Source organism: Anthonomus grandis, chromosome 7, assembly GCF_022605725.1.
Source record: "Anthonomus grandis grandis chromosome 7, icAntGran1.3, whole genome shotgun sequence".
Taxonomy (NCBI): Eukaryota; Metazoa; Arthropoda; class Insecta; order Coleoptera; family Curculionidae; genus Anthonomus; species Anthonomus grandis.
In genome coordinates, this window is record NC_065552.1 from 29,480,505 (window position 1) to 29,507,005 (window position 26,501).

General features: G+C 32.1%; 2 protein-coding genes across 2 annotated transcripts in view; one reads left to right on the forward strand and one right to left on the reverse strand.

Annotated features, from left to right (window-relative positions):
* The first annotated feature begins 1,032 nt into the window (after positions 1–1,032).
* On the forward strand, positions 1,033–18,306 carry LOC126738800 (uncharacterized). The gene is made up of 12 exons (XM_050444238.1): positions 1,033–1,483; positions 6,143–6,309; positions 6,365–6,462; positions 8,139–8,270; positions 8,586–8,714; positions 13,500–13,520; positions 13,560–13,566; positions 13,629–13,927; positions 13,981–14,185; positions 14,338–14,567; positions 14,626–14,757; positions 18,102–18,306. The coding sequence occupies exons 1-12, from the start codon at positions 1,246–1,248 to the stop codon at positions 18,244–18,246; spliced, it is 1,803 nt and encodes a 600-aa protein (XP_050300195.1). The 5' UTR covers positions 1,033–1,245; the 3' UTR covers positions 18,247–18,306.
* Positions 18,307–18,361: 55 nt separating this feature from the next.
* LOC126738748 (PHD finger protein 12) overlaps positions 18,362–26,501 on the reverse strand; it is a 35,642-nt gene continuing 27,502 nt past the window's right edge. The window contains exons 13-15 of the mRNA XM_050444185.1: positions 24,871–25,038; positions 24,655–24,785; positions 18,362–20,432 (exon numbers count right to left, since the gene is read on the reverse strand). Coding sequence (XP_050300142.1) covers positions 20,297–20,432; positions 24,655–24,785; positions 24,871–25,038 — 435 coding nt within the window. The 3' untranslated portion in view covers positions 18,362–20,296. The remainder of the gene's footprint in view (positions 20,433–24,654; positions 24,786–24,870; positions 25,039–26,501) is intronic.

Below are 26,501 nucleotides of genomic sequence, written 5' to 3' on the forward strand. Positions count from 1 at the left end.
TTTAAAGCATTTGATACTGTAAACCACACTTGGTTTCTAAGAAAAACTGTAAGTGTAAGAGAATCTGCCTATAGATGTCTTAAATCATATTTATCAACTTTAATCCAGATTGAAACTGGTGTTCCACAAGGAAGTATCAGTGATGACAATTATTATGTCACCTTATTTGCTCATGATATATTGGAAATTGTCTCAGGTTATAACTACTTGATCTTTTTTACTGGTGTTAATAAAATGGTCTTCGAATTAACAGTGTAAATATCAGTTTTATCTTTTTCACACTTGCTTGAGTTACCCAAGAAAATCATTTGTCCTAACATGAACAGGTGGACTTGTGGCAAATAAGTTTGTAGTAACTATGCAATTTTTCAGCTTGGATATTTTGTAGATACTTACATACTATTACTTAAAAACCTTTTCTTACACTGCAGTATATTCTACTTTCGCCTATAGTTTGTTTGCTTGGGATAACTCCTGCACTATTGAAAGGGTATTGATCTGTTAAAAACGCATTATCCACACCATGGTTAGAATTCCTTATAGAGAGTCATGTCGAGAAATCTTTAAAAAGGAAAAAAATTATGGTGTCATAAATATATACATATATACTCCAATGTCCATGTAAAATTTTAAAAAAATCCAGGTTCTTTGTTAGGTTTTGAGATATTATAATCATTACAGGAGTCGTAACATGATTTTCATTCCTTTTTGTATATTTATTATTTAATTGACAATTTCGATGCATTGAATTATGTCTTAGATGTTCAGAAAATATAAATACCTACCTATTGCACTGCTGTAGCCACAGGTTTCCTGTTGCAGCAACACAACGAAAGATTCACAAGAATGAGTTACCTTGATGTGGACAGGGCTTTAGGTAACACAAGAATATAACCTAAAATATAAACAATTATCCTAAACTTAACCTACAAAATTTCAAAATATTTATATTGTTATTATAAAAATCAAAATTATTATCTAAAACTTTAAAGGCACGGAGTTTTAGATTTAACTCGAAATTCATCCAAAAGTATTATAAATTTGTGATTGTGTTGACGCAATACTAAATTCTCTATATTGTTTCAACCCAAACCATTATAACTTAAATTTCAATGATTTGTTTTTAAATATTAAACTGGTAATAGCTTATGTAACTTTTTGTAACTATAATTTATAATTTGTAGTAATAATAAGTACATATCTGCAACTACATTTATTAGTTTATAATAGTTTTGTGATAGAGTTATGAATAAGTTAACTCAAAAGTTATTAACAAGTCGGCCTAATATACTGACTTTACGTTTCCTAACATCTGATTCAATAAAAGCAGCAAAACTTTCATCTGCAGAGTACAACAATGCACAAAAAAGCAGTGAAGCTCCTCCATTTGTCATACTCCATGGATTGTTGGGATCAAAACAAAACTGGACTAGTCTGTGCAAAGCTTTTGCACAAAAAATTGAACCCTCTAGGAAAATAGTTGGTAGAGTATCTTTTAATAATAGACTAATATATAGAACATGTTTTACACTATATAGACACATAGAACCTACAGGATATTCAAATTATATAGCAGTATTACAGAATAAAGAAACAAACCGCCATCAACATTATTTTTCCATGGTTAGTTGACTCAAATTTAACATTTTTCATTTATTTAAAGTTAAAAATATTGCTTTTTAAGAAGTATCATCAGTTTCCATTAAACTGTATAAAATATATCATATTTAAAATTAGGATGATTCAACCTTTTAAAAAGCATCATAGTCATAGAGTGTGTCTTACTGGGCGGCCCAGAATATTGGAACATTTGAGTTGCATCACCTTTGAGCTTTAGCAATCCCAAGTATCTCTATAAAACTACCAAGATGAATTTTTCATTTTCTCAAATGATGAATTTTTTACCTAAAGACTGCCTCCAATCTAAGAAAAAAGGTTTTTGTTGTCTACTATCACTCTATTCTTAGTTACTTTTTAATTTTATTTAGTATTATTTTTTATTTCCCGATATCCTTAAGAGAACATTTTATTATTCCATTGTCTGTTGGCGTTTCTGGAATAATTTAGAATATAATTTAAGTACTAAATTTTCTTTCATAATTCATACAAAACAGACAACTGGTAAAAATAAATAATATGAAGAGTGGAAATTCCAAACGTTCTAAGTGCCATTTTTTTTCAAAATAGAGATATTGCCTTAAAAATGTTCTAGGTGCCATCGCAACAACCCTGAAAATGTTCCAAGTGCCAAACCCCTTTAAATGTGGTATGTTGCCTACCTAAAGAATGACAATGTTCTAAGTACGCGACAATTTTTCCAAACGTTCTATGTGCCATCAGCGAATTTTATCAAAATTAGCCGTCCGTTTAACAGATTCGAGTCACTGCCTTGTATTTATTTTTTGTTTATATTTTTGTTTTGGGGACTTTCAGGTTGGGAAGCGTTTCTCTTAGTTCTTAGAAAATACCCAATACAAAATGGAAAATAAAACAGATAAGCATGTGTGTAAACTCAGTAAAACTTCAAAGCGTGCAGAACAGTATAAAAATCGCGTTTCTGATAAATCCTATAAAAATCGAAAGAATAAAAGTGTTCCAGCGCTGCCACCTCCTCAAAAAAACGTGAGTATTTTGTTTTAATGCACTTAAGTTTTATATAAAAAATGTCAATAAATTGATTAATTTGTGTTATAAGTTATAACAAGGGGGGCTCTTTGAAATTTTTAGTCAAAACATTTTCGTAAGTGCCTGCAGTAATAAAAACTTACATATTTTTGTTACTTACTAAAATCATTATCGTAAATTTAATCACTTTTTATTGTTACAGGCAACTTGCAAATGCAAATACGGCTGCAAAAATATCTCGCTCGATTTGAAACTCAAATTACGTGAAGATTTTATGAAGATGGAAAATCACAACTTGCAGAACAAATAACAAATGTCACAAATAAAGCGGAGGCGCCATGGGACCTATGATACCCCGACTAACAGTCGCAGGAAATGTACCATTTGTTATTCTGTTCCTAATAATACAGGTAGCTCCTTCCAAGTGTGCAAGCAAACTTTCCAGGATATTTTTGCAGTATCGCACAGACGTCTACAAACTTTATAAAGTCGGTGTCAGGAAGGACTTATCACTTACACAGACAAAAGAAAGGGAAACGCACATCACCAAAAGTATACAAACGAAGATTGGGAGCAAATCAAACACCACGTTAACGCGTTTCCATGCGATGAAAGTCACTATGGTCGCGCTAAAAGTAACAAAGTGTATTTAAGTAGTGATCTTAATATTAGTCGTCTTTACAGAAGTTTTACCAGCAAAAATCCAGAAAGCAAAATTACTTACAAATTCTATCGAAAAGTATTTCTGAAAAGTTTTCCACATGTTTCATTTTGCCGTCCCAGGACCGATCCTTGCAGGACCTGCGATTTGCTTGCTTGTAAGATTTCATGTTCCAGTGGATCTGGATTAGTAACTGCTAAACGAGAGCAATTACTTCATCACAGCAAGTATAAGAGAGCCCTTGAATGTATGAATAAAGACTCTTACGATTCACGTTTTCCCAATTGTGACTTTTGTATGATATCTGTGGATCTTCAGCAAGTTTTACTGGTACCAAATTTAACTCATAGTAATATGTACTATAGTAGGCAACTGAGTTGTTATAATCTGGGCATCCATGTATCTCATCTAAATAAAGCTTTTATGTGTATGTGGGATGAAACAAAAGCTTGTTGTGGAAGCAATGAAGTTGGATCCTACATTTTACGTCTAGTGAATTCTTATGAAATTTTTGATAAAAAGAAACTCGTTCTATGGTCAGACAATTGTGCACGACAAAATAAGAACCGCACTCTTATTTTTTTAATGATGTTTTTGGTGCAAATTGGAATTTTGAAGAGATTGTTCAAAAATTTCTATTAAGCGGGTATAGCTTCTTATCGTGTGATCGGGACTTCGCGATAATTGAAAAAAGGAAAAGGGCCTCAAAGTGTTTTACACCGAGGGATTTACAGTAAGTGGTTGCTTCAGCTAAAGTTACAGGGGAACCATTCACTGTAGTTGACATGGAAAATTCATACTTTTTAGACCTAAAAAGCGCCTGCGATTCCGTACTAAAAGTAAATTTTTCAATATCAAAAGCTACTATAATAAAAGTTCCTAAAGATTATCCAGGTATTATTCAGTATAAGACCACATACAGTGACATAGAAACTTGGAAATGTATCAATGTACTAAAAAAAGGTGCTAAACCTAAAGATATTGGAAAAGCTTGCATGTCATTAATTTCTAAGCCACTTTTGCCGGAAGGCAAGAAAAAAGATTTGTCAGCCATGTTGGATTTTTTGCCAGGAACTGCTAAAGGTTATTACCAAAATATTCTAAAATAAAAATTTGTAATAAGTTAGTATGTCATTAATAATTCTTTGGTTAGTTATGTTTTATATAATAATATATTTTCCGTTAAAATGGTTCTATATATAAAGTACCATGGTATATAGAACGTTCTTTAAATACAGTTTTTTTTAGCACATATGGAGTTATTTTTTTCTTTTTAATTACATAGGTTAAGAGCGAATATACCCCAATGTTACAAGTAAAATACATTTTAATAAAGCTTTTAACTTAACATTTGACTTAGACAGTTTTTTTCCTTTCCTGAAAAAAATAGCTAAAGGCACTTAGAACGTTTGGAATTTCCACTCTTCATATATCTTAATTTTTCTGGTCGTCTAATACAGCATATAGAGTAAACATATTTGTTCCTAATTGTTAAAACTTGCTTTAGCTTTAATCTGCTCATCTTAAATACAGAGAATTTAATTCAAATTACAAAAATATTTTATTATCTGGGAAACATAATTTTCTGTTGATGAAACAGGCTCAATCTATGCTTACAAAATATCTACAAGGATATTATATACTGGTGTCAAACTAAATTTGAACACAGATTTATTTTTTATTATAATGTAGTTACCTATTTTATTGGGCATTACATCCATCATATTTAAATAAATATCAATTTGGAAAATACCATAGGTATCACACCTAAAAATTGAAAACACTAATTTATTTAATACAAAATCCTAACTTAAACCAATGTTTTGGTAAATTAATATACTATTGTTATCAAGGTAATTAAAATTAAATTGTATATACATAAAAGTCTAATTTTTTTTGTACATCTTTGATTCTTCCAAAATACTTTGTTCTATCTTTTTAGTAAAAGACTGTTAAAATCAACTGAACAAGTAGCTATGCATTTATCTTCATTTAAAATTATAAATGCACTTTCCTTTAATTTATATAGTTTTGAAAGTAGTTTATCTGCTAAAATTGCGGAAGCAGTCCGGTTTATTATATCATTATTGTCAAATGCATGTTGTGTAGTTTTTGATTCATAAAAATTATTGTGTTTTATGTTTCTCTAATTCTTTTTGCTACAGGTTTTACCTATGTATAATTTATCACAATTTTATTTATTTCATTTTCATTGTTCTATTTTTTGGTTTTCTTTTTATAGTTTAGCTGATATTGTAATGTATTTTTCTATTTAAAAATGATTCTTGTAATAAATTTTTTATTAGTTCTTTTAATTTTATTTAAAAACCAGTAGTAGTCAAATAAGATTTGTGGCAAATAGTGGTTGATGTGATTCTATATATGGATTATCAAAGACTGAATGTATAAACATATAATAAATAAACTTAAACAAAATATGTAACTACTTATGAATTTGTCACAACAATCTTACAAAGATTTTATTTAATGTAGAACTGGCTAAAAATGCTTTATGGGTCGAAATGTTTTGAACTTTGGCCACAATTTTTTTTAAAAGTTAGAATGTTCTATAATATAACATTTCATCAAATTACCTATTGGTACTTTCCTTAAAAATGGCCAGTTCTTATACAATGAGATGTTTTATAATTAAATTTGCTGCAACAACAACTCCAACTCTAAATTTTTTTCATAAATAATAATGAATACTGGATTATAAAAGTTTATGCCATATGACTCCAAAAGGAACGGTAAATGCCCTGAATAGCAATAATAATTTATATACACATTTTAATAATAGAAAAAGCTAGTCTTTATGTCATTCAGAAATACTCATAAAAACTTGTGTTTTTTTAGCATTAGATCTTAGAAATCATGGTGAAAGTGAGCACACAGAAGAACACACCTATGAACACATGGTTGAGGATCTTAAGCATTTTCTGCAAGAGAGAAAAATTGATAAAATGACCCTGATGGGACACTCAATGGGTGGCAGGTGCTCCATGTTATTTGCTTTAAAATATGTATAGAATATTTCAACAATTGATGGACCAAATTTCTTAGATTTGTATGTTTTAGCCAGAGTTTCTAGAAAAACTCATTGTGGTGGATATATCACCCATTGGTACAGTGTCACGGAAGTCGGAATTGGTGCATATCCTAAGTACTTTAGAAAAGTAAGTTAAGCAAGACTCAGTTTTTGTTCTCACTCTCTGTATCTTCATTTATTAACTAGCATTAATCTACTTACACATACACTACCGGACAAAAGTGGAGAAACAAAGTGTCTTTTGTATTTATTTTTATATTAGTGTATTTGATCATTAATTTTTAATTTTTTTTTAAATATATTCTTGTTTTTAGTCTTCAGTACCTCAATAAAAAATTAAAAAAAAAAACAAGTGACAACTAATATATTTTATTCTTGTTTTTACAGGAGACAAAAGTGGAGAAACACTATTTTTATTTATTTTTTATACACAATGTATTAGTTAGTTGTACATACAAATACTAATAATATGTAGCAAAACCCTTATTTTTTATAACTTCAGCACACCGACTTCGCATAGAGTTCATTAGGCTGTGAATATAACCTGCTGAAATGGAATTCCACTCCTCTTGAAGAGCTGTGAACAAATCATCCTGGTTTCTAAATTTATCTTTAATTGTTTGTCTGATTTTCCTATCTAAATTGTCCCATGGGTTTTCTATCGGGTTTAGATCCGGACTTTGTGCGGGTCATTTCATAAGGGGTACATTGTTGTCTTCAAACCATTTCTTTACTACTTTTGCGGTATGCATCGGATCGTTATCCTGCTGAAACGACCATCGAAGCGGCATATTTTCTTCTGCGTATGGAAGCATATGATTCTGAAGAATTCTTAAAAATTGAAATCTGTCCATTTTTCCTTCAACTTTTCTTAATGGTCCTACTCCTGATCCGGAAAAGCAACCCCAAACCATGATATTGCCTCCTACATGTTTCACAGTTGCTCTGGTGTCCGTTGGATAAGGTCTAGTATTGGCAGGACGACGAACCCATTTCATTCCATCAGATCCGAATAGGCAGAACTTACTTTCATCAGAAAATAGAACCGTTTTCCACTTTTGGGTTGTCCAATCAAGATGTTCCTGTGCAAATTGGAGTCTAGCCAATCTATTCTTTTTAGAAATGAATGGTTTTTTGGCTGGACGACGGCTATAAAGTCCAAATTCAGTCAAACGACGACGAATAGTACGCACAGATACCGAAACCCCAGGTATTTCATTATACATTTCTGTGGCGGGCATAAAGGGATGTTCTGTTGCCAACATTTTTATTTTTCTCTCAATAACTTTATTCGTTTTCCTTGGCCGTCCATACCTTGGACGGGTAGTCACACTATTATATTTTTTAAAAGCAGCAATAGTTTTTGAAACTACGGATCTTACGATTAACGATTAATTTGCCTAGCAATTTCACTTTGTTTTTATACCAGCTTGAAATTTTGAAACAATTAATTTTCGGAGATCAATACTCAGATCTATTCCGCGAGGCATTTTGCACAAATCGTATATGACAGTTTAACACTCAACGTTAAGATCAAACTAATGATAAATAATCACTTTAAATACCAAATAAGATTTGTTTGGAATGTTTATTCACTTTTGTCCGCATAATAATTTTAACAACTGATAAGGTAAATACAAACAAGAAGGATGTGTTTTTATGCTGCAACAATAGAGCTAAATATTTTCTACTAAAAATGTAAAATAATATCTTGTATGTTAAGATATTATTGTTAAATTTATAAATGTTTCTTTACTTTTGGCCGGTAGTGTATATGTTTTTATAATACAATTTTTTTTTCAGAATAGAAATGCCCAAGGACATGCCTCTAAGTAAAGCGGGAAGATTTGTAGAGGATCAACTTGCCAAGGAGTTCCATGAAAATGATCTCAGAAAGTTCTTGTTAACAAACCTGACATCAGATGGAAAAAATGGGTAATCAATCAGTTATCAGTTCATAAGAATATTAAGTAACGTTAGTTTTTTTATTTAATGAGCATATTTTTTCAACTTATATTAGCTGAAATTGCTTTATTTACGATCAAAGCCATTTTACACAGCGTACAAATGTTAATATTTGTTTTACATTATTTTAAAAAGAAGTAATGATTATCACGCTATTCTCAATAATTATTGTACAAATAAATATAAAATATGCCCCAAAGAAACAAATAGTTTTTACAAAACGTCGAGCCTAAAAACTAAAAATGCAACGATTACTATTTTATATTAACATTTTGCTCATTTTAGATTTAAATGGAGAGTTAATGTACCAGCTCTTATAAAAAATATAGAGCACATTACAGATTATCAGCTTTCAGAAAGACAATACATTGGTAGCACTTTATTTATAGGAGGCGAAAAATCCCAGCATTTACCGTAAGTACGAAATTCTAAAAAATCCTATTATAATAAAACCATTATACATATAAAGATAAAATTTATTATATTAATAGGTTAATCTTGTTAAAGATTGAACTTTAAATTGAAATATTTATGCATAAATTAGGAAAAGTTCAGAAAGTTCAAATTTTATTCATTGCTTGACAAGAGCTTGTGGAGCTAAAACTGATTTTCTAAGCATCTGTAAGTAGATTATCTTTACTGTCTGTCAGAACGTTATGCAATCATAAAATTAAATTAGTTTCAGAACTAATTCGCCATTTTTTATTTTAAGGTCATTATATTGTGAATATTCTCGTATAGTTTAGAGAAGTAGGTAGTTTTCGAGATTTTTATAATGTACGAGTGATACTCAGTATCCCTTTGTATTTATTTTTTGTACAATGATTTTACAGCCTAATTACTGAAGTTTATAAGTTGGAAAATGTTTTATAGAACTTCATAGCAACGGCGTTTAGCCCTTGAATTTATTGACTCAACACAGACCTGTTTTTTAGAAGCTTTAGGAATAATGGGCATTTGCTATATAGAAGCGCGGATATGTAATCAAAATTTTTATAATAATAATCATAATAATAAGATTATGTTTTTAAGAACTTCTTAAAAAACATAACATCGCACATGATCAAGATAGTCAAACACCTTATTATAAAGTTAAACCGCCCTCTATAGCACAAAATGCAATGCCAAGATGTACTGGGACAAAACAGTAAAGAAAGAAAGAAAGAAAACGTGCTATATTGCGTAAGACAAAACAAAATCTTGTGTACAAGCATCCTAAAAACTAAAAAATTCCAAATTCACTTTAAATTTCAAACAAACATAACATCTAAAACATTTTACCATAAAATTTACACACATTACCAAAATTAGTTATAATAAAACAGATTGAAAAAACCTTAAAAAAGCATCTTTTTGATAAATTTGATTTAAAAATAAGTAAAGCTGTCAATAAAACAGAATTTAGAGGAAGTAAATTAAAATATTTAATAGGAAACAAAATTAAAACACTAAAATGATGTCAGAGCACAGGTTAAAAGGTATCATTAAAAAAAACCGTCAAGGCTATAATATGCCCTGGCTAATAAAAGTGATTTTAATTTCTTTTTGAATTTCTTAACTTCTAAAATTTGTCTGATACATAGAGGAACATGGTTGTAATTTTTTTTGCTAAGGTATATAAGTGAGTTCTTGGTGAGGGAGGATGTAGGGATTGGTAAGGGAAAATCGTTAACCTGGCGAGTCATATGACCAGAGGGAGGTTTAGGACATTTATGAATAAGAATAGCTGTTTCTAAGATAAAAAGAGAAAAAAAGAGTTAGGATTTTTTGAGATATAAAGAGAGGTTTACAAGAATCTCTTAACCCAGCGGAATATAGGTATCTAACTGCCTTTTTTTGAATCACAAAAATTATGTTTAATAATCCCTTGTTGCTTAAACCCCAAAAAGGCAAGCCATAACGAAAATGGGACTCAATAAGAGAAAAGTACACTGAACGTGCAACTACCCCTCCCAGCTCATGCCCCGCCATTCTTACTGCAAAGCATTCAGAGGATAATTTTGATGCAAGATTTAGGATATGATCTTCGAAGCGAATGGTAATACCAAGGAACTTACAGCTTTCTTTGTATTGCAAAGGGGAGTTTTCACTAAAATAAGGCCCTGAACATCACACTTAAATCCCATAATAAAGGTTTTGCCCACATTAAATACAAGCCTGTTTGCAGCACACCACTCCGATAAAATCTTAAGATCCTTAAAAACCTGGGCGCTAACATTATCAGAATCTCTATGATTCCATAAAATGGTGGTATCATCAGCAAACTTTGCCCTGCAGTTTTAATGAACCCAAATCATTTACATAGAGCAAAAATAATAGTGGTTCTAACACTGAACCCTGAGGTACTCCAGTTTTAAGGGATCTGGAATCGGATAAACATCCAGATAGTGTAACTCTTTGGGTACGATTAGACAGATAGGATTCCAGCCATTGCAATGCCACGCCTCTAAAGCCATAATTATTGAGCTTAGACAGCAGTCTTCAATGATCTACACAATCAAATGCCTTGGATAAATCGCAAAACACTGCCGCTGCGGACTCTCCAGAATTTAAGGACACATAGACACTCTCCAAAAAGCCGAAAAAAAAGCGTCATGAGTCCCTTTTCCCATTTGAAATCCAAACTGATTTGCAGATAAAATGCAATTGTTGCAAAAAAGACAAAATTCTGATTTTTGCAAGTTTTACAACTATCTTGGAGAGGGTAGACAATATAGAAATTGGACGGAAATTACAAGGCTCACTCAAATCTCCACCCTCATAAAAAGGGATAACCACTGCCTCTTTCAAACATGTTGGAAAGATGCCATTATGAAAGGAATTGTTTATGGCAGAAGCACTCAATGCTGAGTGAGGCAGAAGGAGTAGTAATTTTGATGATATGATGAGTAGTTACAGATATAACTGTGAAACATAACTGACGAAATATTACTATTATAAACAAGCAACAAAAATTAGCTTATCTTGTTAAATAACATCATCCTATGCCAAGAAAAGAAAGAAATTAAACAGCTGAAAATATGCAAGTACAGGGTGCTCCAGAGAAACTTACTTATTTGAAAAAATTTCCGCGCGGTGAGTTGGGCGGGTAGAGGGGCGCACCTGAAGGGGAAAGTTCCCAAGTTTGTTTCTCCCTCCAGTCAGTTGCCATCATGCTCTGGTCTAGAGACTTAGAGAGCAGCGGGCATTCGCAGTCGAGAGCTTCTTTTCTAACGGTCGCTCACTTGTTGCTACGCAACGTGCCTTCCGCGCTCGCTTTGAAATTCCTCCCCACAGACTCGTTCCTGGCCGTAATTCGATTCTGTCCTGGGTTAACTCATTTCGGGAGTGTGGAAGTATTGCTAAACCCAGAAATGGACTTCAACGGACCATCAGAACTCCGAAAAATGTCGAAAGAAAGAGGCAGTCAGTTGTGCGTTCTCCCCGGCGTTCGGCTCGCAAACACGCAGCTGCTTTGGGAATTTCTGACACCACTGTTCGACGAATTCTCCATAAAGACCTTCAATTTCATCCCTATAAATTGGCTGTTATGCAAGAATTAACTGAACGCGATTTTGTTGCCCGTCAAAATGCATGTGAAATACTGGTTGACAACCTGCCTGAAGACGCGGTCGTTTTTTTTCAGTGACGAGGCTCACTTCCACATAAAACATGCATTATTGGTGTGGTGCAAATCCACGTGAGCTTCACCAGAAGCCACTTAATTGTGAGCGAGTTACTATCTGGTGTGCGATGTCGGTAATGGGAATAATTGGGCCTTTTTTTTTTGAAGAAAACGAACGCGCAGTTACCGTGAATGGAGCTCGTTACAGGAACATGATCGAGGATTTTTTTCTTCCAAAACTCGAAGAAATGCACGTTAGGAACGTGTGGTTTCAGCAAGATGGAGCCACAGCACACACAGCACGAGATTCAATGAATTTGTTGCGACAACATTTCCACGACCGCCTCATCTCTCTCAGAAGCGATCTCCAATGGCCGGCACGTTCTCCAGATTTGACTCCATGCGATTTCTTTTTATAAGGTTATTTGAAATCTCTGGTTTATGTCGATCGACCACGGACCGTAGCACACCTCAAGATCAACATTCGCGACGCAATTGCCAACATACCGATTGATATGCTGCAAAGAGTGGATACGAATTTCAAAAATCGACTTTATCAGTGTATGCGCAATAGAGGTCGCCATTTATCCGATGTCATTTTCAAGACTGCATGAAAAAAAAATTGGGATATTGTATTGTCAAATAAAAAAAAAAAATAAAACAATAATTGAATTACTTTTGTTTTTATTGACCTTTCAAATAAGTAAGTTTCTCTGGCGCACCCTGTACTACCGCCTGTGATAGGCGCGATAGGATTGTTACCAAAAAAAATTAATTCCTATTCAAAACGATACTTAATGCTACCCATATTGTTTTTTTTCAGCCAGTTTATTTTCAAAAATGTGGACGCAGCGTGTATCTTTTTATGAAGGTCGATACTTGACAGTTAAAACTTATGAACAAATAAATAATAATAATAATAAACAAAAAAAAAAGATAAACTTTCGGTTGCCTAGATAGCCTAGATTATTAAATTTAGATTTCAACAGAAGACATTTAATTCCTCTTCGTCATACATTATGCCTCTAGAAAATGGATAAACCTAAAGTTGAATTCTTAAAAAATATGATGAAAAATTTAACAATATCTCTAAACGTAAATATCAGAGAAGTTTAATATATTACCGAGACTGTAAAGAAAAGAAAATTTTCCAAGGAGACAGTATAAGCCTCTTATACAGCAAGTATGGATACATGATCTGCATGACACCAAACAGAAAAATCTGTCACTTACTGTTCATAAACAACTTGAAAATTTATGAAATTAATGAAGAGAACAACTCAATGTATCTATTGCTAACAACAACTCAACGCTCAACTAGTTGCTAGTAAAGGACTGCAGAAATAAATAAATATTAACTCTCTCCTGTAGTCACATTAATTTAATTTGATTAATATTTACCAATTGATAAATTTTAAAGATTAAATGATTCATATTGATTAAGTATGTTCTTAGTAGTTTTAAGGACAGGCCTAGCGTCATATAAAATTTTCCAACTGTTCCTGATATTGATGTACCTTAGTTCAATTTATAAGACTCTACATAATCCATTGATGGGGTATATATGGCGCAACTAACGCCTCCATTTGTTTCAGACTGATCTGTATCAATGGCCAGTGATAAATTCACTTCATGCCTCCTGTTGGTGAAAAAAGGTTGCCAGTGCAAATATCCGAATATACTCAAAATTCAATAATAAATCAGACCTTTATTCTTGCAGGTAGAAATATGGTCTAACATTTAAATACAACACTGTGTCTGTCAAAATGACACTTTTCCAAATTTTCAGTGCGTTTCGTTTCAAGATATTCGCAATAAAATGTATCCCGAAAAATGTGCGGTTCAAAGCGGATTTAGCTCAAACGAATCAAAATTATCGAAGCATTATCGATATGGCCTACGCTTCTTATCAAAGCACAGACTCGATGTTCGGTAAAATAAACCAACAGGATGTACTGGCTCCGTTGGTGATTGTTCATGGTATTTTAGGCTCGAAAGCGAATTTTAATACGTTATGTAAAAGGTACCGTACACATCTATTATAAATAATAATAATTGAAATTGCACCCTTAAAAGGTATCATCAAGTCTCAAAACCTAAACGTTTAATATTCGCTGTTGATCTGAGGAATCACGGCGATTCATCTCATTCGAAAGACAACAGTTATGACGATCTGGTAATGGACATGTTGAAATTTTTGCAATCGATGGGTTTGGGAAAAGTGGTCGTTATGGGACACGATATTGGCGGTAGGACTGCCATGTTGCTTGCCCTTAAATATGTAAGGATCAAGATAGGTATTATATTTTTTATCTAGTCATAGAGGTTGCTTTTTATAATTATCTTGAAGGAAGGCCCGATCCAATCACGCTTCTATTGGCCACTGTAATTCGTTTTTAACTTATTATATAAGGTGTTATTGATGATTTTTAGCCGGAATTGGTTGAAAAGCTTATAGTGAGTGACATTTCCCCGATAAGTACGAGCCACAGTTTCAAAGTGTTTCCCGAAGTGCTGAAAACGTTAAACACTCTAGTGTTTCCCCCAAATCTGCCCCCGGACCAAGCAAAAGCTCACGTCGTAAATTGTTTAAGTAGAATCGTAAAAAGTAAAGGATTGATGACGTTGATTTTGATGAGTTTGGTGCCTAAGTCTGAAGGAAGGTAGAGCTTAATAAGATTTCCAATTTAGGGATTCAATTATAAATAAATATTTTTCCAGCTACACTTGGCGTTTTAACAATAAAGTGTTGCTGGAGCATTTTGAAGAGCTAGCCGCTTTTCCTGATATACATAATTTAAGCTATACGGGTCCCACTATGTTTGTGGGAGGAGGCAAATCGGATTTTATACAGTAAGATTTTAATATAATGTTTTGCTTTTCAACACTTCTGCATAACTGAAACCTTTGGTAAAACTTTATAATCAAAATAGTTGTACCACTTAAACTAACTTTTGTAAAAGCCTAAAATGTGTGCAATAAAACGGAAAGTGCGTAATACTTTCCGTATAATATAATTCAGGGTCGGTTTTCCCTCCATTTTAACAGTGACCTTTTTAGTTCATCATTCTCAATCTCTTCAAGGGCCCTGACCCGTTTTTTGGATGTTGTATGCTTTTTAATAATAAACTCCTCTATCGTCTCCATTCGACAGTCGCGTACATCAATGTTTCTTGCGTAGACCGGCAAATTGGTTATCATTCTTAAAACTTTATTTTGAAACCGCTCTAGTTTGTTTAAATTTGTTTTTGTTATATTTGTTAAAATGCAGGTGCCATAAAGCAGTTTCGCTCTTATAACTTGTTTATATTATAAGAGGAGTTTATTATTTATAGACATCTTGCTCTTGGAGCCCAGATCTGAGCTGATCCAAGGCTTATACTCCTTGTATAAGCCTTCGATCAGCCCATTACATTGGTTTAAGGTTAGGGATAATTCTATGCAAAGTGGATCAGAGTGAAAATACAAGAAAAAAATTGTATAGCCACATTATAACATTTTATAAAAAGCCTAATGTGTAAATGAAAGTTAAGATGATTAAGTTTAATAATTGGCTTAATGAAAAGCCGCATGTAAAGTAGTAGAAATCATGCTTACAGGTGAGGTACATATGCTGCCTAGAAACTTGAAAGCTGATTCTTTATGAATATATACTTAAAAGCAGGATTTTATGACCACTTATTATAGATTTCTGTTTTTTTATAAAAATTGACTGATGTTGAAAGTCTAGAGTGGCACATATCGGCTAACGGCAGCTTATCAGTTTGAAGACACTAATTGGTGGTGGGTTGGCATGAATTATTCTAGAGATGCTTACCTTTTAAATTGTGGGCGCCATCCAGTTTGGTGTTTTTATTTAAAGTGCAGTTGTAAGAACCTTTAACTGGCAAATTGGTTATCACATAAATAAAAGGATGTAAAGAAATATAACATATAGTAAAACACAAAATAAGCTTCAATTATTAACACTATATTATAAAAATATGCAATTTCTGGTCAGTGTTCATTGTTTAAACTTTCACTTAAATAAACCATTGGTGTAAAAATTATAAGACAACAATTGTTAAAAGTACAACCCCTGAAATCAAAACTCTATGCACCAAAGTTATAAAACATAAAAAGAAATCAATAACCCGCTAGTATGTAACTACCCTTTGGCCAAAGTCAGCAACCTACCGAGCAGTACACTGTACGACATGTATGTACTAAATGAAATAAAATAAATATACCTTCCAGTGCGGTTGCTTACATATAATACTGTATGAAAATCAGAATAGTGAAATTAAAAGGTATTGAGTAAATTATTATTTAGATAGATAGGCAAATTACAATATATGTAAATTGCCAAGAAAGAACTTTAATCACTAGACAATAATTAATAAATTAAGGAACCATTAAATAATATAATTTAACCAATATGACTAGTCCCAAAACCCAAATAACAGAAACAAATCAGAAATCTAACATTGCTTACACATTCCTTTTAACTTCTTTAACCTGGTAACCCTTTGTGCAAATTTAAGGACAGCAGCTGGCTAAGGTCTAATCAATAACGTCATGAAGAAGCAATAAATTCTGATAAAGCTCTAATTTATGATGCCTCAGTATGGAAAATGCCGATACCTAAAAAATTGATCCTTAGGCATGGGGTACACGACCAATGACAAAGGACAGACAGATATGAAAATCACTCTAGTCAGAGAGAGAGAGAGAGAGACAAAAAACCTGATGCCAATCAATTGCTTAATTGCGAAGAATCGCTAACGCCATCTAGGTCTTCCTATTTTTTTATAAGGTCATTAACCGACTTTACACTAGGTGTCGCGATCAGTACTATCCTCATACAATATTAAATTATTACATTATAAAAGCAACCAAAAAGAATAAAACGCTACAATTTTCTAGCTATTTTATATGTCCTAAATATATTTGTAAGTAAATATTTATTATATTTCTTATAGTTGGTACATTATATTACAAAATAAGTTTAAACTTTTTACTTACCTTTTGGAAGAAACAAAAGAGGAATAATGAGGCCAAGCCTCTGTGGCTTTTTAGGGGTAGATTGAATTATGGGGCAATTTCACTAGTGGTTTTTAAGATTAATTATCCATTGCGGTCTATATTTGGCGTCTCTTGGAAAAAGCAAGTAGCTAGAATATAGGTTTGTGCAGCCTGGGACATAAACATAGCCATGGTGGTAATACCAATTCAATGTTAATAATTAAAAATTCGTGACCAAAGTAAAAAGTAAGCCTTAGATAACACAGCACACAACACACGAGAAAGTACACCACTGGAGTACCCGAGGTTATTGGATTTATAAATATGTAGCTAATTCCTATTTTGTGAAGTGTGCTAAATCTCATTTGACAAGCACTGGACACTAAATATTAATAGGTATAAGAAGTTTATAGTGTTTATTTCTTTAGTCTTTACGTTTACAGCGAAATTATTGAAATCGAAAGACGTGAGGATGGCGATGTCAATGGTAGCCAGAAGAGAACGCCAATCGGGAAAAACCATAGTCAAAAAATACAGAGTACCTCGATCTATCGGAGAATAAATGAGACAAAACGATTTCTGCAACATCGCAAAATTACGCTCCGCGCCTCGATCGAGCGGATAACCTCAAAACAATCCGACACGCTCCTTCCATTTAACTTTCTTTTCTAAAGGGAGATTTTCTGTGTTCTTAACTCAAAACGTTTTCGTCATTTTCACTTCCATGGACGTTAGAATACCGCGCATTCGCCTACGATTGTTTTGTGAGAAATAGCAAGTCGGTGACTGTAGTTCAACGTGAATACATCGCCAGCTATATTTCCATACTTATAATTCTTTTTTAAATCCATAATAACATAACTCCCTAAACATTTTTTATTTGTTAATAATTTTTTAATTGCCCTTTGGCACAGGATTTTGCTGTCCGGCATTACGGTTTTATATGCCCCTCATAAGTACCTTTCCATTCACATTCTTTTTATCAAAACCCCCGATGACATAGACGACCATAAAATGTCGCTGACTCTTAGACTATTAACTTTGATTACCATAGATAGCTGTAATATCAGTAGCAATTTTTTCTTAGTTTTTAAAGCAGAAGATAATTCAATAAAATGTTGAAACGTTTTTTGCGAACTAAATATATTTATTTGTTATTTAAACCACATTAATTTTATTCATGATTTTTTTAGGAGAAGCGACTACCCAAAAATCCAGAAATTATTTCCAAATTCGGAATTGAAATACATCGAGGGCGCAGGACACTGGGTGCATGCGGAAAAGCCAAACGAATTTTTTAAAATGACCATGGATTTCTTATCTAAAAAAACGTCCTAGAATACGCTATAAATAATTTGTCGTTTGAAAATTGGGTATTGATTAAAGGAAGTTTTTTTATGTGTTGTGCCGCAAGTGTTTTTATTCAAGATGACGCAAATAAAACGCAAACATATAAATAAAAATAATTTGTATTTCAACAGATTCGATTAAAAATAAAAAGAGGGAGAACCGTGGATAAACCTCAAGTAATAATTCATATACAAATATTAACCTCAATAATTTACCTAATATTAAAAATACATTTAGATCTATGTTACTAAAATTATATTTACAAATTTCTTCTCCAGCAAAACTTAAAATTAACTTTTAAATAAAAACTCGAGTTTTAGAATTTATAAAAACCACCTTGCACATAGGGTGACCGATCAAAGACGTATAAAACAGTAAGACCTTGTTCAAGAAAAGCTGAAACCATGTGAATTGAGCAAAGTAAGGAGCTTTTCAATAAATATTATAGGTTAATTTTGATACTCGGTTGTAAATAGGAGTTTCACTATTATCTCTTAGGAATGACGAAAGAAAATACTGCTTGAAATATTTGTATTTAAAAAAACATCCCTAATGTTTAAGAGTATTATAAAAAACATACTGGATTTCCTTTCTTTCCATTAGCTAGTCATTAAACATTTTCATGCAGTACCCGCCATATAAATAGATTTAAACTGCAGTTATTCAATAAATATTTTTGATATTCAATAGGCCACCCTCTCTGTATAATTAAAGCGAAACAGAATACCTTCTATGGAAAAAACTACATAAGGTATTTTTTCATTAGAAGATTTATTAATTTATGACTCGTTTCTATGATATTATGGCAGCTTTTTTGATCACACGAACCTCGTTGGTACCAACTATACAGGGTATTTGACAGATGATTGCATAAATAAACATAAGTGGGTAGGTATGATCACTTAAAAGATATTTAGCTCTCATTGCATGATAGAAAGTCACATAATATTGGAAATATTGACCCTTAAAATATTTAAATTTACCTTTTATGAAGATTTGATATGTTGGGAGGTATATTTATACATTCATATGCCATTTTCGTTTCTAGTATCAGTTCGATTTATTTATGGTAAAAACATTGTGACATGAAAATCCTGGCAATTACATAGATCAACCATTAGATGTGATAGATGCCTATAGCTTTATGAATCTATTGGAATTAGAGCAATTAGATAATGTGATAAATGTACCTAATACATTTTTGGATATATTTTTTATAAATTCTATCTAAAGGCAATTGAAGGATTGTGAATTAAACATAATCTGTTGGAATAGATCTAAACAAGTTAAATTGAACATTAATCATATGCCTAAGGAGGTTTATCGGAGGTATACTTCTAGAATTGAACACAACATGCAAGACGACCATTACAATTTTTTTCCGATATTTTCATTTAAACTACAAACCACTCAATCCACAAAACCTTAAAGCCCGACTTAAAACTTGTGATGTTAGGTCTGTAAGTATTATAACTACCTTTACGTCTGTAAGGACCTACGTAGGGTCTAATATAAATAAGAACAAATTGAGTGCGAGAACTTAGTTATAATTAAGTTCTTTACGAGTTAACTTTAGTGGCTAATGTTGTTGTAAGCAAGTTATTTTTTGTGGCATTATAGCGAAAAACTGTGGCGAACATGGGCCGGTTTTGACAGTGAGCCATCCTGTAGTAACACCTTTAGAAGAAGGCATTTAAGTGCCGATGCTAAAGAAATAATATACTTAAGTTTATTTTGACAAATCAAATTTTTGGCCCACGTTTTGGGTTGGTTTTCTATGCATTACTGTATCTAAACAATTTCTCAAACATTTTTTAAGCTCTTTATTTCAAAATAATTGATTGTAACTCACATTTGATTTCACTGAAAAAAAAAAAATATTTAAAAGTCAATATTTCAAAAATTATAAGACTTTTGACTGAGAATATTACGGCTTCATTATTTGGCAAACGATCTGCCATACCCTGTATATATTTCTAACTAAAACAAAAAAAAAACATACCAGCTTTTAAATTGAAACGAAAAAAATTAATTAATACTAAAGAGAGTTTTCAACAATAGAAAAGACGAAACCTATACATCCGAATTTCAATAAGGAACCATGATTAAGGATGGCAGAGCCCTCCCAGCCCCGCTTTAGTTCTTCGCTGTTTAAGGTGCAGCAGCATTCGACTCTGAAAAAAATATAAATAGAGATAATTAATGTTTATTTAAAAGTTTATGAGAGAAAAAAGATTATTTTATAAGAAATCTATTATTGTCCAGACATATGAAGAAACCCCGAAGTGTCACTGAATATGTTACGAATTTCTGAAACAGGCTGCTTGCCGTTTCGTTTTCGTTATTTATCGAGTTATGATGGACTCGTGACTTAACAGTTAAAAGCAATAAAACTAATGAATTTGTAAGTATTATATGTTATGTTTTCTTTAGCATTATCATTAATGCATATTATAAACACGAATACAAGATAAAATATAATACAAAAACTTACTCGAACCGGATTATATTTGTTAATAATATTGAGTTATATATTTTCTACGAGATAAATATAATTTGTATAACAGGAAAATCATGTAATACACTTGCTTAAAACCCACCCTCCATTAAGTAATCTTTTCAGGGCCTTAAGAGAAACCCGACGTAAACGCCCTACATTAACATTATCGTAGGAAATATTTGATTCTCTGTCTCTTCAGATTCTGTTTCATCTGCGCATCTCAGAGGCCAAGATACGTTGGCGACTTATTCAAAGTATTAAAACATTAATATTTTCTATTTGTATAGGAATTTACTGGCTATACACAACACTACCTACTCACTGAATAACAAGGTCTTAGTGATGTCATGCATTTAAGCCATTAAAGTCTATTAGTATATGAAGACAGATAGACTCATGTTAATAAAAACTATCGTTAATTGATTTATTTTAATATGATTATATTTATTCAATATTAAAAAATTCTTGACAAATTCCAAAAATTATGTTTGAGATTATATTATGAGAGTAATATTAAAAGCAGACTCCCAAATCCCCTAAAATTGCGTCAAAAGTCAGGATATGTATTACGATTATACTCTTAATTATGACTGCTTAAAATCATAAAAAATTGTAAATAAAAATATTTTTTGGTGCTTTAAGTTTACTTTGTTAAGGGATCAATGGATTTGTATAAAAATATTGTATAATGTATTATATCTTGAACTGTTGTATGTTTTCTTATACTACCTTCAGGTAAATGAAATTCACATAATTTTGTGTTTGTTGGCTCAAAGCTGTCTCGCTTTTACCCATTTTAGACGTAAATTTGCGCCTGCGGAAAATCAAAAATATAAACTTTAACCCATTTTTATAATTTCCGCTAAAGCCAGGAATACAACACTTTTTAGGCATAATTATATACAGCATGCAGGTATCACAAAACTGCCCAAAATGCAGGGAAAAAAGTAATTAGCCACCAATAAAATCTTATCAGTTGTGATGTAAACAAATCCGCCTACCGGCAGAAATGAAGCAGGTGTCAGCAGCTTAGAAATATTTTTCAGCGTATTTTTGCCCAACAATAGCAATTTTATATTTAAATATTGAATACAAAATACAAGCACATAAATAATTTCTTAAAAATTTAGCTACATACGTTGTTTTCGCTTGATTACAGTGAAAGCAACCCTTGTAGCTAATGAAAACAACCCTTCCAGCTATCGAAAAGAACCCCATGGAAAACCACCCGTCAAGTTTTCATTGTTACAAATTCTTGACGTTTAAGAAATATATCTTATTTGCCATATGCATTTAGTAATCCCTAACAACGCCCTTTATTTGAAAAAACGGGTCATTTAAACACCAAATTAATCTCTTCTTACCTACAAATGGATGAGGAACATTACAAACTTATTATTGAAGAAATGAGATCGAAGGAAAAGAATGATATGATGAAACCAAACAATTCTTCAACTTATTCAAATAACAATTATTATAATTGTTTTTTTGATAATTATTATTAAATTTTTGGTTAATATAAAAGATTTGTTAATATAAATTTGTTTTAATCGTTATTTGAGTAATTTTCTCCCTATATTACACTCGTGCCTAAAAATTTTAAGATTTGGCATTCAAGCGTATACTCTTTGAAAACACAACATTCGGTCATTTTCATATTTTGGCGAAATATCCCGACTCCGAAGGAGAACTTATGTTTTTAGAAAAATACGCTTTCATGCGAAATTATCGAAAATTTTTAAGCACTTGTGTAATTACCTCCGAAAACTATTACTTTAGACAACCACGACCGAGGTAGCATTATATTATATTATATAGAATTATATTTATCAATGATATAAAAGACTTACGAATTACGAAACCCTAAATCATAAAAAGAGGAAAATGGCGGTTTTTGCGATATTGAAAGAATTTTTATACATAAGATGCACTGTATTTATACAAATCAAATCATTTATTTCCATCGACATCATAACAATGTATAGGAATTGTCAATAAAAAACTACAATGCTAATAAAAATAGTATAAAATTACAAAGATATGAAAGGAAACAAATTTAACTTAATTTAGTCAATAAATCTACAAGTAAAGAACTCTGTCAACGAATAAAAAGGACAGTCAGCTAATATGGTCCTAAGAGCCCTCTTAAAAGTTGGAAATGTCTTAGCTCTCTTTATTCTACATGGGAGATGATTAAAAATTTTGAGAGAGTATATTTTGAGATGTAATTTCCGGACCATCCTGTACATGCGACAACCGGGTAAAAGGGATGTATAATTTATCTGTATTTCGAGTTTCATAAAAATTAAGATCTTCAGATCTCATGTAGTTTGAAAGATTTTTATGTATTTGACATGCGCACTCCAAGATATAGATGTTAATTATAGTTAGGATTTTTTCTTTTTTAAAAGTACCACGGCAAATTTCTCTGATGGAAAGTCTAAACATCGTACGTACAATGCGCTTTTGATTTATTAGCACTCTCCCAATACTGGAGGAATTACCCCAAGCTAATAAGGCATAGGATAGAGTGGAATGCACTGAGGCATAATAAAAGCTTTTAAGTGTATATGCATCCACATAGTCTCGAAGTTGCAAGATGGCATAATTGCTGCGGGACAATCTATTGCACACAGATTCCACCTGAGCATCCCACGATAGATATCTATCAATTACAATTCCCAAGAACTTGGTGGAGTGTTGTTGGATGAGGCTACTTGATGACTGCTCTCTAAGGAGTAAGCTCCGGTCCTGAATAGCTCGAATCGGAGTGAAAACAATGAAATTGGTTTTCAAACAAAGACCATTTTTCTGGAACCACCCCGCAATATCAGCTATACACTTGGTACATTTTGAGTGAATGGACTGCTGATGAGTGTTATGTAGCTGTCATTAACCAGGAGAGGCAAGTCATTAATAAAAAGTAAAAATAAAATGGCCCCAAGAACACTACCCTGTGGAACCCCAGTGACGACAGTTGCCCAATCAGATATGGTCACCTGACCACCAACTCTCAATCTAACAGCCTGGGTTCTACCTGTCAAATATGATTCAAGCCATTTATAAGCCGGACCTCTTATACCATAATGAAAGATCTTATTTAATAGTAATGCATGATTAATGGTATCAAATGCTTTAGTAAGATCAAAAAAGATACCAACAGATTTTAATTTCAATTCTAAATTATTCAATATATTTGTATAAAGAGATATTATAGCATCTGATGTAGAGAGTCCAGACCTGAATCCAAACTGATGACATGACAGTATAGCAAAATAATCTAAAAATGCAATGTCTTCTTTTCAAAGATCTTTGAGAATACAGAGAGGAGAGCAATAGGCCTATAGTTACTCATTTCTGCTGTCTCCCCCTTTTTATGAAGAGGTATGACATACGGGCATCGTTTGATAATATCGTAACACTTGATACTATAGTACCATGCTGGCAACATGTTAATACTGGTAACCAATTATGCTTCCTTCCCATACAAGGCCACCACAACCCATAGGCCAACTGCGTGAAGTCACATCACAAAATTTTGTGAAGTGTAGAGGTATAATATCTGCTAAAAGTAGGTGAGGCCTGATGCTAGGCTATGATCAAACGGATGTAGTCAGAAGTTACAACACAGGTTTCATTTCTTCCTGTTTTAGTCGCGCTCTGATTGTATAAAAGAAAATGTATATTCGCGGAGCAATATGTTACTGGTTTGTTAGCGCTTGCGTATCGAATAATTCGCTGTCAAACTCCTTGGAAGGTATTTAATAGGATATTGTAAATGTCACAAAATTATTTTGAAAAATTCCATTATAATTTTCGAAATACTTAATCGCGCTGAAAAACGGTTCTTAGGTATCACACACTGCATTAGGACATTCTAAACAACAATCACTTACCTATCAGTCCATTCGGCGGCCATCTTCGCCTCCCGTTTCCCCATACTTCCGTTACTGCCTACACTGTCAGAACGACCGAATTTCCGTTTACGGTTTATTAAATCTCTTACTTGACACTCTACATTCGCGGCCTACAAACAACCATTATTATAAAAAACAAATATATTAAAATGCAATCCGTACTAAACACGAATGATAAATTAATTAAAAAAATACCTTCTCGTCGGGACTCAAATTAACGTTAGTTCCCTTATCCGCCCCTTCGACCGTATCTCCTATCTGCGGTTCGATCGCTCTGTTTATCATTACGTTATTCGAATATAAAACGTTGTTCACGTAAGTGCCGCTCGGTGAATAGTTTATTAATTCATAGGCTTTCGTATACTAAAAATTATAAAATTGTTTCCAATAGTTTTCAGGGACACAAACTATTCGATAGTTCGGTACTGTGGTGTATATTGCAGGTTGTGGAAGGATGCAAAAAAATTCATGTTTAATCAGCCAAGTTTTGTTACTATATTGATTTTTTTTTTTAATTTCATTTTAACTACTTTAAAAGCAACAACAGTAAGTAAGCCTACTATAACAAAAGATCTCCAATGTTGAAATCTCCAAGAAATCTCCACTGTTGGGTAAAAAATTGACTAAGCTCGACGCCTTTCGGCTATAGCCATAAGAGCAGTTTTATTTATATCTAAAAAGGTTATAAAATAAGATACTATATAAAATACTAAAAGGATAAAAGGAAGCAAAACACTAAGAGCAATTCGATTTTTAAAATAAAATATTTTACATTAAATAGGCTCAACTATAGCCTCTTAACTAATATGTACATACAATAATTTTGTTTAAGTTTTACTTTTCTGTGTTTTTAAAAATCCAGCTTATCATCTGTCTCTTGCCATTCGTCGTTTCCTCCACCACCCTCTAGCCCATAATTAATTATTATGGGAAAATTATTAATTATTTATAAAGACTTTTAGCGCTCACTCGTGCAAATCTGTTGTTACTTTTTTTGTAATAATTTATTTAGTTTGATGATTTTTTGTATCTTTTTTTTTTTAATTTTCCTTATTAATTAACTTTAGGTTGATGGGTTTGTACTAACTACTCTTGGCTTTTTTTATCAGTAGCGAAAGAGTATCGGTTGTTGAAATTCGCGAGACAGAACTTTTTGTCAAAAAGAAAATCAAAATTCTAGCAATCTATTGACTCTTTCTGGCAAATAAATTACTACGAATTTTAATTAATTAATTTGAAGAAATTTGAATTTGAATTAATTAAAAACACTTATTACCACATCACACGTAAACAATAACAATGATAATATGTTGATATTTAACGACTCATTTTTATATTTAAAATTAATTATGTATCTGTCAATCAGATTTTTTTTTCAGATTCTTGTTTTAAGTAAGGCGAGAATTAACTCGCCTTTTCTTTTATTCTTTTTTTAGTTTTTTTCTTTGATGATCTGAAATATGCTCCTATGAATAATCAAAATGGATTCTGTATTGTGTTTTTAGTAAGTTTAATCAACTAACTACTAGTATTGTAAATTCTAGGATTAGGAAGCTTTTTTAGGACAAGTTTGTAAACTTAGTAAATCAAGTATATTTTGACTTTGACTTATTATACTTGTGTTGATAATTTAAATTCACCGCCCGATCATTTAGAGCATCACCTTCTTTGGCAGATTCGATCGACTCCAAGGCATGCAATTTTCTACCGTGTACAGCACAATGTAGCATTTTAAAACTTGTATTAATGTTAAAATTCTTTAAAAAAAAAAACATTTATACGTTCAACGTAGGTACATTTAATTTAAAAAAAATATTTTTTTAATT